The 19200-nt window shown below is 38.3% G+C and overlaps 2 protein-coding genes and 1 non-coding gene across 4 annotated transcripts in view; 1 reads left to right on the forward strand and 2 right to left on the reverse strand.

The window, feature by feature from the left end:
* The window catches only part of SINHCAF (SIN3-HDAC complex associated factor), a 29695-nt gene extending 14815 nt beyond the window's left edge, over positions 1 to 14880 (forward strand). Inside the window, exons 3-6 of one of the 2 annotated variants that reach the window (XM_027129302.1) lie at positions 1219 to 1318; positions 2932 to 3058; positions 9186 to 9336; positions 12747 to 14867. In XM_027129302.1, the coding sequence (XP_026985103.1) occupies positions 1219 to 1318; positions 2932 to 3058; positions 9186 to 9336; positions 12747 to 12906 (538 nt within the window). In that variant the 3' untranslated portion in view covers positions 12907 to 14867. Of the gene's footprint in view, positions 1 to 1218; positions 1319 to 2931; positions 3059 to 9185; positions 9337 to 12746 lie in introns of both variants that reach the window. The other variant, XM_027129301.1, reaches the window with a different exon arrangement.
* Positions 14881 to 15500: 620 nt separating this feature from the next.
* LOC113632314 (60S ribosomal protein L10-like) lies at positions 15501 to 15887 on the reverse strand. Its single transcript, XM_027129303.1, has one exon. It carries the CDS (start codon positions 15867 to 15869, stop codon positions 15567 to 15569), a length of 303 nt encoding a protein of 100 aa, XP_026985104.1. The 5' UTR covers positions 15870 to 15887; the 3' UTR covers positions 15501 to 15566.
* Positions 15888 to 15926: 39 nt separating this feature from the next.
* On the reverse strand, positions 15927 to 16061 carry LOC113632452 (small nucleolar RNA SNORA70). Its single transcript, XR_003437820.1, has one exon. It is a non-coding gene; the product is annotated as a small nucleolar RNA SNORA70 (small nucleolar RNA).
* Between the last annotated feature and the right edge of the window lie 3139 nt (positions 16062 to 19200).

The following is a 19200-nucleotide window of genomic DNA, read 5'->3' on the forward strand; positions in this document are numbered from 1 at the left end:
CAGTGTGCTAATAATTAAAATCACTCATATTCTAATCTAGGTTATTTCAAGGCACTTGCTCTTAAATCAAACAATACTGACAGCCTTCCTTTTTCTAGATTATGAGGAACTACCAAATTAATTGTGAAGCCCTTTAGAAGTTATAATCAAACAAACCCTTTTGTTAACTTCAGGATGTACAAAGAGATTTTTTTTTTAAAAATTACCCTTATTCTCTCTTACAGTAATTGTCCTCCACTAGTTTTCTGTCCTTTGTATTGTTTTTCTAAATTATAGAAATATATTTTAACCCAATCTGCTGAGGATACTAGCAGGACTTAATGTACTGCCCTGAAACCTGTCAGGCTATGTTAGCTTTTATTTTATAATTTCGTTCTTTATTTATCTTTTGACAATAAACCTCTGCTTAATAAAATGGAAATTACTTTCCAACAAATACTTGGATGAAATAAAATACTTAATGTTGAGCCATTTCCCATGTTAGAAATGAATTTCACCACTGTTCTTTCTTATCAAAACATTTTGTGGATTATTTATTGTTAATCCTAGACTTTGTACTTAATTTTGAAGGTTGTCAAAGAGTCTCCACTAACCAACCTTGCCTTTTGAAATTACATTTTTCTCCTAATGTCTTTATTTCCAATTGTATATATAATAAATGTTATTAGTATTTTTCTGTGTATTTATAATACAGGAAAAGTATAGTAAATGAAAAATTCCTCAGAGAGACAATTAAAAAATAGCTTGGTAACTATAGATTTCTTTCCCCCATGCAGATATATTCATTAAAAAAAAAAATTACAGTGCCTCTCTGGTTTTGTTTGTTGTGAAACTAGAATATCACGGCACATTATTTTACTTAAAGGGTCGTGTTTTATTGCTTATGAAGTATCTACACATTTCAAGAAAGATTAATTGGACAGCATTGTTTAAAACCATGGTGACCAGGATCTTCTCTAGGTCTTAAATTTTGCTATTGTTTTAAAAAACATTCTTTATTTTAAAATGACCAAATTGTAGCACATGGAATTGATTCATTGGATCTAGAAGTTAATTATATTTCTGAAATATTCTACAGAAACAATGGAACTGGATCACTCCAGACAATTAGAAATGACATCTATAAACTATAAATAGTGTTTTTTCTAAAAGAAATGTACTTGCATGAGTTCTTTAATGTAAAGGAGACTAATAAAGGTTTGATTGTTTTCTTATCAGGTTACATGAGACTCGTTCAGGAGACATCTGTAATGCCTGTGTCCTGCTTGTGAAAAGATGGAAGAAACTGCCAGCAGGATCAAAAAAAAACTGGAATCATGTGAGTTCATCTTTCGTCTTTCTCAATTATACCTCTGTTATATTTAAAGTAACATTAATTTTTCCCCCTAATTTAGGAAATAATATGTTCCTAGGGTAGAAAAGTCTGAAAAGAATAAAGAAAAGCACTAGTTGCTGCTCAGATATAATCACTTAACATTTTGGCATTTTGGGGAGCAAAATAGCTTGGTATGGCATTTCTCTAAGGTTGTATCAAATATACCCATTTTTGGAGATCCACAGTGTACATTTCACATATTTTTAGGTTTAACCCAGAAATTCCTAGAGTTAATTAGACATGGATCCTTTTTTTCATCTCCTAGGATTATGTATGTCCTAATTCATGTTGGTACTAATGAGCACATTGGTTTATAATCAGAACTGGATTTAAAGCCTGCCTTTACCACTTACTAGTTGTGAACTTTGGGCAAGTGACATTTATTTATAAAGTGCAAAGATAATAGCTGTCTCACAGAACTGTTGTAAGAACTGAATGAGATGATGTACATAAAGTATAATGCATAGTAATCACTCACGTAGAAGCTATTGTTAATCTATATTAAATCTAGTTGAGATCAAACTGGAATGTAAATGTGTTTTCTATTTGCATTTCACTTTATAACGTCACTAGAATTCTTTAGAAAATATTTTCAATAACCAGAACGACACCGTTAGGTCTTATTTAATTTTTCTGTATGCTAGCTTTCAGAAGATTTATGACATTTATACAAAATGTTTGTTTTTAAGCGGGCAAAAAATATTTGTTCTTTACCTTTTTTCTTACACTAGCCTTACACTGTCCTTTGGTGACAGTGTTTCATTATTATAATAGGTTTCTGTGGGTCTGTTAACCTATAAAAATGTGAGTTTTTCTTTAATTAATAGCTTACCTGGAGAAGATCCAAATTGTGATTTTGAAGGTGATGTCAACCTTTTACATAAGGGTAGAAATCTGCAAATAGCCAATGTGAGTGAAGGCATGAGAAATGAGACCATATGGGGCTAGACCAGTGGCCACGCTAGGCTGTGGAAGAACATGCCATTGCCCTCACGTGGCTGACCTCAGGGATTAAGGGTGTGTAGTAAAAAGAGCATAAAGCATAGGTCTGAAAACCCTGATTTGCATCTGGGCCCCTTCCCCACCCACCCTTGCCCATTTACTAGCTTAGTGAAATAAGGCAAAATACATAGTTGAATATCTCTTGTTTTTCTTTACCCTAAAACTGGAGTAACAAATTACTGCTTACTGCTTTGTGGTGAAGTTAAAATCAAAAGTATATGAAAACTTTTTGTAAACTGCGGAACATCATCCTATAGAAATGTTAATTGTTGTTAGGTTTGGTTTTTCTTAACCTACTTGGGTCATTTTCACCACATATAAAATCTATGTAAATTTTTTGCCCAGCAGACTCCTGCTATTACTTACTTCAAAGGAAAAAAACCACTAGATAAATTATTCTTTAATACCATGTGATAATTAAAAGTGCACATGAGCTCTCAAACACTGAGTAGGAAATTCAAATTTGGCTCCTTTAAATAAGCATTCGTCTGAACCAAGGGAATACAGAGGTGTCATTTTTAAAATGGTATTAAATATTCAGTATTTTCTTCCAGGTGGTAGATGCAAGGGCAGGACCCAGTCTAAAGACTACCCTGAAACCAAAGAAAGTGAAAACTCTATCTGGAAACAGGATAAAAAGCAACCAGATCAGTAAACTGCAGAAGGAATTTAAACGTCACAGTAAGTTTGATATTGAAACATGAGGATTTAAGAATAGTTGTTTTTATTTTTGTCTGGGGTGGCACATGGCATGTATGGACCATATTTTCTTGTATTGCTTTTTAAAAAAAGAGTGGGAGGCAATGTTGACTTGGGAGAGATATTTTATTTCTATGAAATCTTCGAACTTTATCTTTGATTTTGGTGTCTTAAAAGTACTTTCACCAGCCACTTCTTCAGATTGTGCTAAGAACACAGAGCATTCTGATCTCTTTACTGACATCTTAATTTTCTAGAGGATGAACTTTTCAAGTTTGTTTACTTGATTTTTATTCTTAAGGAGTTTGAGGCCTGGAGATATGTAGAAAGGTATATAAATAATTAGTGGACAATCTGAGACTAAAGCCCAGGTTCTCTGGAGTGTAATTTTGGAAATCATAACGCAGATATTGCAGTAAAAGCCAGCCTCAAGACCTTTAGGTTTGAGGGGGCTTGGTGTGTTGTGTGGGGTGAGAGGATGGGAAGGGAATGATAAATTAATATTAAGCTCGTCTACTTTTATTGGAAGTCATTGGGGGTAGGGGACCTTTTGTGGTACTTCTGTATTTAGGAATTTAGATTTCAGAGGTTTTTTTTTTTTTTTTTTGCGGGACGCGGGCCTCTCACTGCTGTGGCCTCTCCCGTTGCGGAGCACAGGCTCCGGACGCTCAGGCTCAGCGGCCGTGGCTCACGGGCATAGCCGCTCCGCGGCATGTGGGATCTTCCCAGACTGGGGCACGAGCCTGTGTCCCCTGCATCGGCAGGCGGACTCTCAACCACTGCGCCACTAGGGAAGCCCTAGATTTCAGATTTTGAAAAGGAAATCCACTGCATATAATGTTATTATGTTATTTATTACACCCAGGGGGGTCTGAGGCAGCACTATTGAATCAAACACATTAGTGTTTCTGTGGGAAAAATGTAGGCATATTCATATAGGTGGAATAAACTAACTGTAAATAAGCTAGTCAGGTTTGCTTACCTAATTATAGTCCAGGTCAGGCCAGATTTTGTGACCAAAAGGGTTAGGAATAAACTTTTGTTTTGAGAACATTTTCAGAATTGTAGGTGGACCTGTATTGGAATTTTCAGGATTAAAAAAAAAAACAAAACTGGGGAATTCCCTGGCGGTCCAGTGGTTAGGACTCTGAGGTTCCACCGCAGGGGGCACGAGTTCCATCCCTGGTTGGGGAACTAAGATGCCGCATCCCGTGCAGTGCAGCTAAAAAAAAAAAATCTGTAGGACCTTGTTAGACAAAGTTTTATCAATCAGTGCTTGTTTTAGAAAAATGGAAAAAGACAAGTTACTGATCAGATAGAATGAGAGGAAGGAAGGAGAACTATCATCTCTTGAGCATTTTGGTATATGTACCAAGCACTTTACATACATAATTATCCCAATGATTTCTATTTTAGAGATTAGGATAGGAAGTACAAAGTAATGATTTCACCTTGACCCGAGGTCACTTAGTAAGTGGTAGAGATAAATTTGACCTGGGGTTTGTCTAATTGCAAAGCCCTGTGCTGTTTCTACAATATCATTCTGCTCTCTGGGATAGTGTAACTCATGCCACAGGACTCCAGAGTCTTTCCAGATCTGCTACTAACTCTGCTCTCAGGTAAGTTGGTGTTACCAGTCCATAGTTATTCTGTTAATATATTTAATCTTTGGCTAAAATATTTTAATACATCTATAGTAAAATATTTAGGCAACATCAAATATGTGTATATTTTAATTATACATGTTTGTTTCTTAACCAGCTATCACCAAGGGGGGGAAGAAAGACTGACTCTACCCTTTATTCTCTTTAAATGTTTTAGTGAACATTTAGAAAATAATAATTTTCTTCTATAACTTGAGGGGTAGAAAAATTGATATTCGTTGTATATTCTTAGCGTCTCCCTTTAATTATAGGGAAAGTGACATCTGACTAACTTTTGCCTTACCTAAGGGAATATGTCCAGTGTAATTTCAGATTTTTGTGATAAAGCTGTGCTGTGGAGGGGTTGGAAGCTGAAAATAACTGGATTTTGGAAACTCAGAGTGAAACATGATTTTCCCAGGTGCATTGTGAATTGCTAGCAGCTGTGTGCACCATAACAGTTTTGAGATATTTGAATTTTTATACATCACCCACTAAATGGTTTCCCTGTCTCTGGTTATATATTTGCTTCCATGCATCTTGCATGTACCTGCCCTGTATTCCTCTTCCTGGGACATTCTTTCCTTTGTGGTGTACTGGAAAGGCATTGGACTTAGGGCTTGAAGATCTGGATTTGAGTTACAGTTCTTGAACAAATATGTGACCCTGGTGTTGCTTAACATTTAACCACAATTTCCTAATCAGAGAAGTGAGGATAATCAAGTAAAAGGGGTTTTGTAAAACAAAATAAAGCGAAATAAATAACCATATAAATGTTAGCCATTCTTTTTGTCATTCTTCTTCCTAAAACCTGCAATGATTCTGGTTGCTGTAGAATAAAATGGAGAACCCCTAGCATGTCTTTGGATGTACCATTTTAGGGAAAGGGTCAGTTCCCTTCGTGTGCATAGTGTATTCTGCTTCCAATTTTACTCATCATCCCCACCTACCCCAAGCTATCTAACTAGTCTTTTGTGCCTTTCCAAATCCTACCTACCTAATGTTTAAGACTTCAAAAATTTCAGTTCTTTGAAGAATTTCCTGATTTACATTCTAGAAGAGAGTTTTTTTTCCCTAACTGCGATTCTATATATAATTGTATCCTAGTGTCCCAGGTGTTAGATTGAACCATATAAAATTGCCATTTTTATAGGTAGACATGGTCAAATAACTGCAATTTCAAATGGTTCATAGATATTAAACACTCCCTAGGATAGTGATGACTATCACTAGAGCAGCATAGAGATGACTGCTATTGCTGTTAATTATTAGGGAAGTCTTTTTTTTTTTTTTTCTAAACACACACCCTAGCAGTGTATGTGCTGTTTATTTATTTATTTAGTTAGTTTGCACTGGATCTTAGTTGCGACGTGTGGGATCTTTAATTGCAGCATGCGGACTTCATAGTTGCGGCATGTGGACGACTTCTTAGTTGCAGCACACGGACTCTTATTTGTGGCATGCAGGCTTCTCATTTGTGGTATGTGGACTTCTTAGTTGTGGCACGCACGCAGGATCTAGTTCCCCAACCAGGGATCGAACCTGGGCCCCTTGTGTTGGGAGCGCGGAGTCTTACTCACTGGACCACAAGGGAAGTCCCAGGGAAGTCTTTTAAATATTCCTGTAGACTTATTCCTTTAAAGCCTGCTACTCCTTTTTTTTAATTTATTTTTTTACATTCTTTTTTTAATATTCTTTTCCATTATGGTTTATCATAGGATATTGAATATAGTCCTCTGTGCTATACAGTAGGACCTTGTTGTTTATCCATTCTATATGTTAAAGCTTATAGATGCTAACCCCACCCTCCTACTTCCTCTCTCCCTCAGCCCTATCCCCCTTGGCAACAACCAGTCTATTCTCTATGTCCGTGATTCTGTTTCTGTTTCATAGATAGGTTCATTTGTGTCATATTTTAGATTCCACATATAAGTGATTTCATATGGTATTTGTCTTTCTCTTTCTGACTTACTTCACTTAGTATGATAATCTCTAGTTGCATCCATCTTGTTGCACATGGCATTATTTCATTCTTTTTTATGTAAAGCCTGCTACTCTTGAGAATTTTGTTTGGTTGTTTTTTCCTGAAGTTAAGCTATTCATATATTGGAAGTAAATGAACATATTAAAAACACCAATTGGTGCCTTCTTTGTTTTAGATACTTAATTTTATGCTATTGTATATAAACTTTTGTTAATAGAAAATGCTTGTGAGCGCTATTCAAAAAAGTTTTCTTTAGTCTGTTTCTTCCCATGTAGGATATGACACAGGGTTTGATGTCTAGTGGATACTTAATAAATGTTTGATTAGTTCTATGAATTGGAGGATTATTCTATCCACCTATCCTGGGGGGCGGGTGGGGAGTCTTTAGCCAAAGGTAAGATGTGTGGTAGGCTCAACCCCTGTCTGATGTTGCTGTTGCTGAGAATAGCAGTATGATAGCTTTATAGCTCAGTGACTATCAACCAAAAGATTTATTTTCTGGCTTGTAAATTTATATGAAGTCTTCTGAGGGCAAAAACACTAAATCATGTTTAGCTTGTATCTGATGAATTGCCTTTACTCCTTATTAAGTCAGGATCTATTGTTTTCCCTTTATGGGTAAGGTATCATTTTTCTTTGGATGCTTTCAAGACTTTTTTCTTTTTCTTTAGTGTTCAGAAGTTTAATTATAATGTGCCTTGGCATTGATTTCTTTGGGTATATCCTGTTTGGGGTTTGCTCAGCTTCTTGTATCTATAGGTTTATGTCTCTTGCCAAGTTTGGCACGTTTTCAGCCGTTATATTTGAGTAGTTTTTCACCTCCGCCCTCTTTCTCCTATTCTTCCGGGACTGCAGTCACATGAATGTATGTTTTCTGTTGTAGTTCCACAGGTCTCTAAGGCTCTTTCATTTGTTTTCTTTGTATTGTACAGGTTGGGTGATTTCTGTTGTTCTTTCTTCCAGTTCACTGATTGTTTCCCCTTTCCCCTCCATTCTGCTGTTGAGCCTGTCTACTCAGCTTTTTATTTCACTTATTGTATTTTTTCAGTTCGGATTTCAGTTCCTTGGTTCTTTATAGCTGCTTTTTTTAACTGAGGCCTACTTGCTGAGGCTGTGTTTTCATTTATTTCAAACTTGTTCATAATGGCTTATTGAAGCATTTTTGTCATAGCTGCTTTAAAATCTTTGTCAGATCATGCTAACGTCTCTGTCATCTTGGTGTTTAATAGATGCTTGACTTTTCATTCAGTTTGAGATCTTCCTGGTTCTGGATATGATAACGATTTTTTATTGAAACCTAGACGTTTTTAAATTGTGTTGTAAGACTTGGAGTTTTATTACTTCTGTTTTAACTGGCTTTTTTTTTTTCCAGAAGGGGAAATGGTGGGGGGGCACCACCTTGTTACTGCCAAGTGGTGTTGAAAGTCAGGTTCCCCCTGACTTTTAACCTCCTTTCCAGCCTCCTTTGGTATCTGAGGGAGGAGGAGCTCCTGACTGGGGCTGGGTGGGGGTGGGCTGGGAATTCAGGCTCCCACGTGGTGAGGGTGCTCCTGTTCCCGGTGGGCCACAGTGAAGGCCCCGACTCTTCAGAGGGCTTCCACTGACATCACCCTGGTGGAGGTGTTGGGGGGCCTCCTAACAGTCTTGGGAGGATGGAAACCTAGGCTCCCCACTTGGCCTTTGCTCCAGTGGGTGGGGGTGGGGACCCTTTTTTTTTCTGTGGTGTTTGGCTGGAGTAAAGGGGTTATTGTTGGGCTTCCCTGGTGGCGCAGTGGTTGAGAGTCCGCCTGCCGATGCTGGGGACACGGGTTCGTGCCCCGGTCCAGGAAGATCCCACATGCCGCGGAGCGGCTGGGCCCGTGAGCCATGGCCGCTGAGCCTGCGTGTCCGGAGCCTGTGCTTCGCAACAGGAGAGGCCACAACAGTGAGAGGCCCGCGTACCGCAAAAAAAAAAAAAGGGGGGTGGTGGTTATTGTCTCCGAAAGGATTCCTCTCTTGCTAAGCTGCCCCTTTCCTGGTCCTTTGGCTAGAGAGGGCAGGCTTCTGTTGGCTCTGTGTGTGTGTCTATATCTGCACCCATTGACATTTCTGAGTTGTTGGCTTCTTCAGCTGCAAGACTGGGATTTAGGAGACAAAAAGAAAACCCATAAAAGCTAGGGAGCTCACCCCCGCTTCCTTCCTTAAGTCTTGAGCTCACTAGCTGTTGCCAACTTTCAGAGTGTTTAGTTTTGTTTTATGTGTTGTGTCCGTATCTATTTTTAGTTGTACTTATTAGCAGGAGAATAGAGAAAAGTATGTCAGCTCTTCATCTTATTGGAAGCTCATTTTCTTTTAGATACACTTTAGTACAAATATCTTCAAATGTCAGTAGTGCATAGAAAATAAATTTTTTCTTTTTACTATCTCATTCACTGTGTTTTATGCTGAGGCTTAGTTGCAGCTGCATATAGTGAAATTATAATTTGTTTTCACTTTATTTCAGATTCTGATGCTCACAGTACCACCTCAAGTGCCTCTCCAGCTCAATCTCCTTGTTATAGTAACCAGTCAGATGATGGCTCAGATACAGAGATGGCTTCTGGCTCTAACAGAACGCCAGTGTTTTCCTTTTTAGATCTCACATACTGGAAAAGGTAAAAGCAACAGAAAATAACTCTCTAACCAGCAAACCTTCTTAATTATAGGCAACGGTTTCCCACTTCCTTAGCAATTAAGTGGCATTTGGCACACAGCTGGTAGCGTATGTGTTTGGAGGTGGATTAGGCAAGAATGGAGCTGAGAGTGTGGATTTTGTGTGTTTTTTCTATTAAAATTGATTTAAAGTAGAAATCATGTTAAGGAATCTAAATTTCCTATGATGGAGTATACTAGGTATTCATTCTGACCAACTCTCCCACTGAAAAAAAGTAAAAGGGCTAGAAGTATATATATATTTTTATGTCTTTAAAAATGGCATCAACAAGTAGACAAGTTAATAAGGAATAATCAGAGGCCAAATGCTGAGTGAATGAGGGACCCCAAAGTCAAAAAAGAGATAATAGACTAAGAAAGAGAGAATATTTAAAGAGAAAGTGGTTAAGGATTTTCTAGTTCACAGATTTGGGGAGACTAACAAGTTAAAAGCAAGGTAATAAGCAATTATCTTATGGGTGAAGAAGATTCACCCATAGATACATCATAGGGAAACTATGGAACATGGGAGGCAAAACAGATTTTAAGTAGTGAGAGAATAAAGACATTATTTTCAAAGGAACAGCAAACCTACAAGCTGAATTCTCAGCACGAACAACGGAAGCCATAAAACAATAGATTAATACCTTCAATGGCCCAAGAGATAATAGCTCTCAACTTAAAATTATATATATGTAGCAAAAATATCTTTTGTAAATGAGGGCATAGGACTTTTTGACTAGAAAAAGAAAATTGAGAGTTTGCTGCCAAACTGACTCAATAACAAAAATTCTATAGGCAGAAAGAAGAGATCCAAGATTGAAATTCTGAGAAGGATAAATAAATATTTGTTGCCTATAGGTAAATTTAAACAAACACTGAAGGCTTAAAATGATAATAGATGGGAATTTTTAAAAAAAGAATTAAATGACAACAGTAACATATAAGTCAAAGTAATAGAAGTGATGGGAGTTAAAATGTCCTAATATCTTTGTATTGTTGACAGTAAATGTATTGAATAACTTTAGAGTTCAATTAATTAACTGTATAACCACTAAAAGAATAAAAATAAGAATGTAAAACCTCCAGAGAAGAAGGGAAGGATGGAGAGTTTTAAAATATACCTAGCAGGACTTCCCTGGTGGCGTAGTGGTTAAGAATCCGCCTGCCAATGCAGGGGACATGGGTTCGATCCCTGGTCCAGGAAGATCCCATGTGCTGTGGAGCAAGTTAGCCCGTGCACCACAACTACTGAGCCCGCAAGCCACAACTACTGAAGCCTGTGTGCCTAGAGCCCGTGCTCCGCAACAAGAGAAGCCACCGCAATGAGAAGCCTGCGTGCCGCAACGAAGAGCAGCCCCTGTTCGCTGCAACTAGAGAAAGCCTGCGTGCAGCAATGAAGACCCAACACATCCATAAATCAATCAATCAATCTAGCAAAATAAAATGATGAAAACCTCCATATATTTGTAAATTAAGAAACCATGGGTTCAAGAAGAAAGTATAAATTAGAAAATCCTTATAACTAAAAAAAAACCTGAAAAATACCACAAATCAAAACATGTGGCATGAAGTTAAAGAGGTAGAAGAAAAGTTGTCTTTAATGCTTCTTACAAAAGAAAGATTTAAAATAAATGAAGTTACATGTATCCAATTTAAAGATTAATGAAGCTCAATATAAAAAAAATAAAAGTAAGGAAATCCTAAAGATAGGAGTAGAAATAAATGGAGTAGAAAATCAATATGAATGGATAGTATCAGTAAAGCTAAGAGTTGGTTCTTGAAAAACATAACCAAAAAAGTTACTAGAGATAAAGCAGGTCAAGAAAAAGAGATGGTACCCATAAGCATCTTGGATAAGAAAAGGGAGATTCAGCTAAGAAAAAGCAGAAGTTTAGAAGACAATAGGATATTAGAAACAGCTTCATGACAAATTTGAACATATAGGTGAAGTGGATACATTAGTAGAAAAAGACACTTCACCAAAACTGTCTCAGGAAAAAGTAGAAAACCTGAATTGTCTCATAATAAAGGAATGGATTCAGTGGTCAGAAGTCTTCCCTCAAAAAATCCCAGGCCTAGATAGACAAATTCTACCAAACATTCCAGAAACAAATGATTCTAATCTTGCACTGGCTTTTCCAGATTATGGATAAAAGAGGGCATAGGCTGCAAGCATTCTATGAGGCTAACATAACTTTGATATGTTATAAACAATATATCATAACTAGATTAGATTTATTCTAGGGATGTGAGATTGTTTGAAGCATTAGAAAGCCAACTAATATAATTTGACAGTTTCCTAAAGGAGGGAGAAAATGCTTATTGTATTAGTGGTATATTGAAGATGTTTGATAAATTTGAACTTTGCTTCAAGGTTTAAAATAAAACCTTTAGCAAAATAGGAATAGAAGGGAACCACATTGATAAATAATTTGCATTTTCGAGTAAAGTTGAACACGTTCCCATTCCTATAGCCCAGCAACGTAACCTAGGAAAACACCTTCAGACCTGTGCACCAGTATGTACAGCATGTTTGTAATAGCAAAAATTGTCCCATCAGAAGGAGAGTGGGTAAATTGTGGTATATTCACATGGTGGAATACCGTACATAAGTTAAAATGAAATAAAGCTCTAGCAATATGTATGAACCTCAGTCACTGTTGAGCAAAACAATTGTAGCGTACAGTGTGAGTCCATATATGCGCATTTCTATATATATATTTTATTTTATATATTATATATATGAGATAACAAGCAATATGTTTAGAGATGCAAACGTTGTATATAAAGAAAAAACAGTGATAAACCTGAAATTAAGGAGGAGAGAATGAGATTGGGTGGAGTGGGATTGGAGAGGGGCATACGGGGGACTTCATAGGAAATAATAGTTTTTTTTAGAGTGTGTGATCCATGGGTGATTTGTTGTGTTGTCATTTTTGTATGCCTTTATGTATATTTGATAATATGTGTATATATTTTTTGTCTGCTCAGTATTAAAATAAAACCACCAGCTGTATCAGCCTGTTTATGGTGGCTGTTTTCTTTAACATTTGGTGATTTTTGGAGGAAACCGTTTATAACTTCAGGAGCAGCCTCTGAAACTGACTGCTGTCTCTCAGATTGCCTTCTTCCCTCTTAATATTTGATAAGATTCCAGTGTGGGATTTAAGGCGCCTGGGTAATTCCCATTACCTAGCAAACTGGGGTCACTCTAGGAGCCCATTCATTAGGAATGTGATGAGATTGTGGAAGTAAAACCTTTGATCATGCTGTACTAGTTATAATGATGAGTAGATGTTTCCTTTTTTTGTATTCCTATTTTTCTGCCTTATTTAATATATTTTGTTGTCCCTCCATTTTTTTCTTTTAGACAGAAAATATGCTGTGGCATTATCTATAAAGGCCGTTTTGGGGAAGTCCTCATCGACACACATCTATTCAAGCCTTGCTGCAGCAATAAGAAAGCAGCTGCTGAGAAGCCGGAGGCTCAGGGGCCAGAGCCTCTGCCCATCTCCACTCAGGAGTGGTGACTGAGGTTGATGTAGAAGGGGAACAAAAAATGAGTTAAATTTTGGAAAACACCAACAAAATGACCCTCCTATTTTTAACTTGGATACCTGTTATTCTGCCAAAAGATGATTTCTAGAATAGTTTTGAGTGGGTTATTTTCCCTCCAGTTCCACAAAGTCTGAAGCCAGTATCTAGCTTACTAAAAGGAAAAAAAGAAGTGTACATAATATTTAAGATGCTGAGTATTTCATAGGAAAGCTGAATGCTGCTGTAAAGTGCTCTTTAAGGCTTTTTTAAAAAAATCCCCTTCTAATGAATGAAATTAGGGGAATTTCAGGGGACAGAGATGGGATTTGTTGTATGATAAACGTATGTAGTTTTAGTCTTTCTATATTGAGAAGCAGTGGTTGGGGCATTTTTTAAGATGGCTGGCTACACTTGTTTTCCTTCGTTATAATAAATTTGTCATAACTCAGTAAACACAGACTTGCCCCTAGAGGTGGTTGTTAATAACTTTGAAATATTACGGTGTTGCCAAGGTTCTGATGATTCAAACCTGTACTACTGAATATTAAGCGGGACGGACTAAGCTCTCTAGTGCGAATATCTTGAAGGAGTAATTTCTAAATATACAGAGGTAACTTGACTGTATATGTTGCATCCTGTGTCACCTCCCTCCATATTGATATTTGATAAAGTTTTTAATTTATATGAAACTTCTAAAGCAGAATCAAAGTTCCTCTTGGGGAAATGTCAAATCTTTAGGATAGGCAATCCTATATGAATAGTACCAAAGCATTACCCCTTGGTAGAGAATGCACTCTATTAAAATGTTAAATGATCTGAAAAATAAAATGTGCAAGTCTTCAGGATGGCACATGAAAAAAAACAAAGGTTAATGCTTCTTGGGGCACATTTCTTAGAGGGCTTGCAAGTGTGTAAATAATTTGTTTATGTTACATGACTGGTGACTTCAATGAAAATCTGCACAATTCAGTTTTAGCTCTGGATTACTTCGGTTGACCTTTGTGAAGGTTTTATCTGTGTAGAATGGTTGTTTGACTTGTTTTAACCTATTAGGGTTTTGGGTTTTGGGTTTTTGTTTTTTGTTTTTCATTCTATATTAAAGTAAAATTCTACTAAAAGAAAAGAGGTGTGTGTTCATGCTGAGTGGGTTGGTTTTGGTTTGGTTTCTTTTAGTCAGGCTTTCTGAACATTGAGGTGTTAGATGATACATCCTAAACGTGGAGCTCTTCAATTGTAAAACCTTCATTAAAAGCCTTTTACTTGAACCCAAACCAAAGTACTATCTATTGCCTCTTTTCTAAAAGTTCAGGAAGAATATATCACCAGTTCAGACTGTTCATAATGCGGGAGGATCCTTTGCCTACCTTGTAATAACATGACTCAGTGCTTATTTTTAAAACTGGATTTTAAAGATTGGATAGTATAAATAACAAGAAGGAGTGAGCCAATTTTTATGGGTACCCTATAGTTTTATAGTTCTTAATCTAAACTTAAAGTTTTATATTTCTTCCTCTGGAAAAAACTACAAGCCACCATATGCACAGACTACATAGTGAGTTGGGTCAGCTCTCCCACAGACTTTGAGGTGTATTACAAGAATCCCAGCCATTATCATCTTCCTCCTGAGTTATTTTGAAATGGTTTTTTTCTCTCTCTCTTTTTTTTTGTACATTTTGGCTGCAGTATTGGTGGTAGAATATACTATAATATGGATCATCTCTACTTCTGTATTTATTTATTTATTACTAGACCTCAACCACAGTCTTCTTTTTCCCCTTCCACCTCTCTTTGCCTGTAGGATGTACTGTATGTAGTCATGCACTTTGTATTAATATATTAGAAATCTACAAATCTGTTTTGTACTTTTTATACTGTTGGATACTTATAATCAAAACTTTTACTAGGGTATTGAATAAATTTAGTCTTACTAGAAAATAAAAGAAGCTGTTTTGTGGCTTTGTCTGAAAGGTGTTCTTAAGTAAGAGTAACTAATGTTTTTGACCCTCACAGATACTCAATGTAAGCCCTTAGTATTATAACAAGCCATGAAGGAAAGAAGTCCTCTTTACTGAGAAATACAGACTTTAAAATACAGATCCTCCTCCACTTACCATGGGGTTACGTCCCAATAAACCCAAAGTAAGTTGAAAATATTGTAAGTCAAAAATGCATTTAATACATCATAGCTTAGCCTAGTCTACCTTAAACATGCTCAGAACATTTACATTAGCTTACAGTTGGCAAGATCATCTAACACAAAACCTATTTTTCATTAAAGTGTTGACTATCTCATGTAATTCATTGAATACTGTACTGAAAGTGAAAGCAAGAATGGCTAAATGTACTGGTAGTTTGCCCTCCTGATCGCGTGGCTGACTGGGGTCTGTGGCTCACTGCGGCTCCCTCCTGCCGCTGCATCACAAGAGTGTCATATACTGCATATTGCTAGCCTGGGAAAAAGATCACAGTTGAAGTCTGATTTCTACTGAATGCATATCGCTTTTGCGTGATTGTTAAATCAAAAATCCTAAGTTGAACCATCATTAAGTCGGAGACTGACTGTAAAAGACATTTTTTGTTGTTGTTGTTGACAGGGACAAGAAAGTAGGGTTTATTGGTGGGCATGGGTAGGGAGGGGGCAGCGCCAAGGCTCTCACGAGTGCAGGGCGCACCATTTGTCCAGGGGGTCACGATTAGGGATGTACTCGACCCCACAGCCATCTGGGATGAGCTGCTTTTCTGCCACCGTGTTTTCAAATTCATCTGCATTAAACTTAGTGAATCCCCACTTCTTGGAGATGTGGATCTTCTGGCGGCCAGGGAACTTGAACTTGGCCCTGCGGAGGGCCTCAATCACATGCTCCTTGTTCTGCAGCTTGGTGTGGATGGACATTATGACCTGGCCAATGTGGACCCTGGCCACTGTGCCCTGGGGCTTTCCAAAGGCACCACGCATACCTGTCTGGAGCCTAGACTGGGGACAGCATGTCAGTCATTAATGTCTGCTGGAAAGGGCTGTCTCCAAGGTCCCTTAGGGCAACCCATACAGGCAACAGGCTGCATACACTACTGAGGAGGCTGCTGTTTGCAGCCGTTGCGCACCGGGCCCCCACGGGGAAAAGAGCACAGTCGGCTTAACTGGCTGCAAATGTAAAAGACATTTTCTTTTTCTAAAAGACATTTTAACTGATGTGCACAATAATTAACCTAGTGGATAAGATGATTTTAACAGTGAAGGACAAAAGGTCTCCAGTGTTTCAATGTCTGTAATATGGTTTTATTAGTATTGTCTATGGACATAGTGGGAAGCATCATTGAGACTTCAGAGAAACTATAAAAGGTGGTTATAGAGAAAGGTAGATTTTTGGGATTGGGGTCAGACCTGGGTTCTCTGATTCCTGGCTCTACCCCCTTATTAGCCATTTGAGTCACTTGACTTTTGTGAGTCTCTAAACTTCTGTTACTTACCAGAATTGTTTACTTTGCAGATTTATGATGAATCCAAAGAGGTATAATTCATACCAAAGGTTTTTTTCTGTGCCGTGCGGCTTTCGGGATCTCAGTTCCCCAACCAAGGATTGAACCTGGGCCACGGCAGTGAAAGCCTGGAATCCTAACCACTAGGCCACCAGGGAACTCCCATATATCAAAGTTTTAAAAACAGTTTATTACCTGGGAAAGGTAGATCCTGTGGGTCAAACTTCTTATACTACAATTAAATTAGCTTTGGGATAGTCTAGGTGATAGTCTAGTGATTTTGCCAGCACCTAATCTAGTTACTGTGAAGCTACTAAGTTAACCTAAGTAGTGGAAAGATGACAGCACCTACATGATCTATTGCTGTTTAATAAAATTACCAAAAATGTAGTGGCTTAAGAGAAATTGATCTCAGTTTCCATCTAGGTGCAGTGTGGCTGGGTCCTTTGCTCAGGGTCTCACAAGGCTGCAACAGGTGTCAACTGGGTTGCATTCTCATGAGGTGACTTGGGAATAATTCACCACAAATTCACTTGGGTTGTTGGCAGAATTCATTCCCTGTGGCTGTAGGATGGAGAGCCCAGACTACTGGCTGGAGGGCCCCCTTAGTTCCTTACCACTTGGGGTCTCCCAACATGGCACTCACTGTACCCAGCCAGCAGGTCTCCAGAGCCAGTCACCTAACAAGACAGTCGTCTTGTCCACATTCAAGTTACACAGTGAACACGAGGTGGTGTGTGGGGACCATAGAGTTTTGTCTGCCATAGCGCCTCTTCTTTTTCTTGCGTGAACCACTTGAAATTGGGCCTCTTTGTCCTAAAATACAAGCATTTGGGTGTAGCAAGTAAAAAGAAAAATAGTTCCCCTATTATGAAATACCTACTGTGGTGGGCTTGACACCTGTAAACACTGTTCAAACAACCTTGCAAAGTGAAAAAACAAAACAACCTGTTTACAGGTAGTCAGTGAAGGGGTGCAAGGGGGGCCATATAACTTAAATAAAATCAGCTTTCCTGATTCCAAAGCCTGTGCTCTTCAACCTGGACCCTGTCCCTGCTATAGCAATGGTGCCTTCTTAACCTGCATTTTGGGTGGTCACCTGGGTCTCTTCCGAAGGATGAAAACGAGGGGCAAGTTTTACCCTTGTGAAGAGGTTGAACTTTGTCTAAATCAGTTAATCAAATGTTGTTAATTTTGATGTTGAAAGTACATATTATATACTGTCTTTTTGTGGAGAAAATAGTCTCTAGGAGGTTTAGTTGAAACAACGGAATCTTCTAAAAATAAATGAAGGTAGCCAGAACTAACTGCTTGCTCTGTAATAAAGAATGGAGGATACCGAGGGAGCCTCTTGATTGACCGTCCCTAGAGCAGTTTCCCAATCGCCCAGATTTAGCATTATGCTGCCCTGGCAGTCATTTTTGTGTGATGTTCAGTGGACTGGGAAGGGAGGAGAAAGCCCAATTGGATCAAAGTTAGATAATTTCACAGGCTCATGTTCTCACAGAAAGGGATCTGAGGGTTCTAACAATTTCTCGGGCTATGGAGTTTGGTTACTTATTGTGGTCATGAGAATGCTTTAGGTTTCAAATATCTTGCACCCTGGTTAGAAACTGCTTGTTATTGTATGTCGAGTAGGGGCTTCTTAGACATGCTTAGTTGCAGGCTTCAGTGTAAAAGAGCTTAATCTTTCAGTTTAGAGAGACCAAAAAGAGTTTTGGCAAAGCCTGCCCTTTGTCTCAGTGTCTGAAAGTGGGGGAAATAATTTACTCTGTTTGAGAACTTCAATTCTCTACACTTCCGTAGCTTACATTAACTTTAACATTGTCCAGGTATTGTTTTTTTGTAACTGCAAGGAGAGTGGTTGTTTTATGTTTATACTTACCTCTCAGGAATTAAGACAGAGGTCTCAAGATTCTTCAGCAAGTCACGGGTAGAGTGAAAATAGGAACCTGAACAGTTATTTTTGTTTTGAAGGTAACAGGTGTGTTCTTTGCTTCCAATCACCTTTACAGTCCACTCCAGTGTTGATTTTGCCCCCAACACTCCAAGGGTCACTGATGGCTTTCTCATGGGGAATTCCAAAGCCCTCATTTTACTCATCCAGCCTCTCAATAGCACTTGATACAATTGATAGTTTCTTTTTTTGAAGCATTCTTGGCTGGTAACACTGCTGTTCCCAGGTTTCCTACTTCAGATGCTCATTGGCCCAGGGTTCACCTTCAACCCTCTTCCCAGACCATCTCCGTTCCCACGGTCCCAAATACTATCTAAAATATGCAGACATCTCCCAAGTCTCTCTCCAGAACTTTTTATTAATCAGGGTGCCAGCAGGAAATAGATGGCTTACTGACATTGGATAATTTGAGGAAAGTTTAATAAAGGAACTTTACAAAGCTATGCATATGGTGTAGGGAAACTCCAAGGGAAAGTGCAGTTCTCAGGACTGGTAACATTGGGGCTAGTAATGTTAGGGTGCTGTTACTACCCCTAGGTCTGAAGGGTTGGGGGTCGGGAGTGGTCAATGGAACCAGGAGACAGGCTATGTAAAAAAGGGTGGGGGGCTGGGGGAAGCCATAGGAATAAACATTCCTGTCACTCTCCAGATTGACCAACTCCATCATTAGTACCTTTACACATACTGTTTGTTCCCTCTGACCCACTTCCCCACTATCCTATAGCTAGGCAACACCTACTTATCCATCAGGTTTCAGCTTAGGCACCACTTGGGGAAGGCTTCCAGAACAACCACTACCCTCCCCAACACACACACACACACACACACACACACACACACACACACACACACA

The sequence above is a fragment of the Aethalodelphis obliquidens genome, unplaced genomic scaffold, assembly GCF_003676395.1.
Source record: "Aethalodelphis obliquidens isolate GAN/ISIS:26980383/991018 unplaced genomic scaffold, ASM367639v1 scaffold36, whole genome shotgun sequence".
Taxonomy (NCBI): domain Eukaryota; kingdom Metazoa; phylum Chordata; class Mammalia; order Artiodactyla; family Delphinidae; genus Aethalodelphis; species Aethalodelphis obliquidens.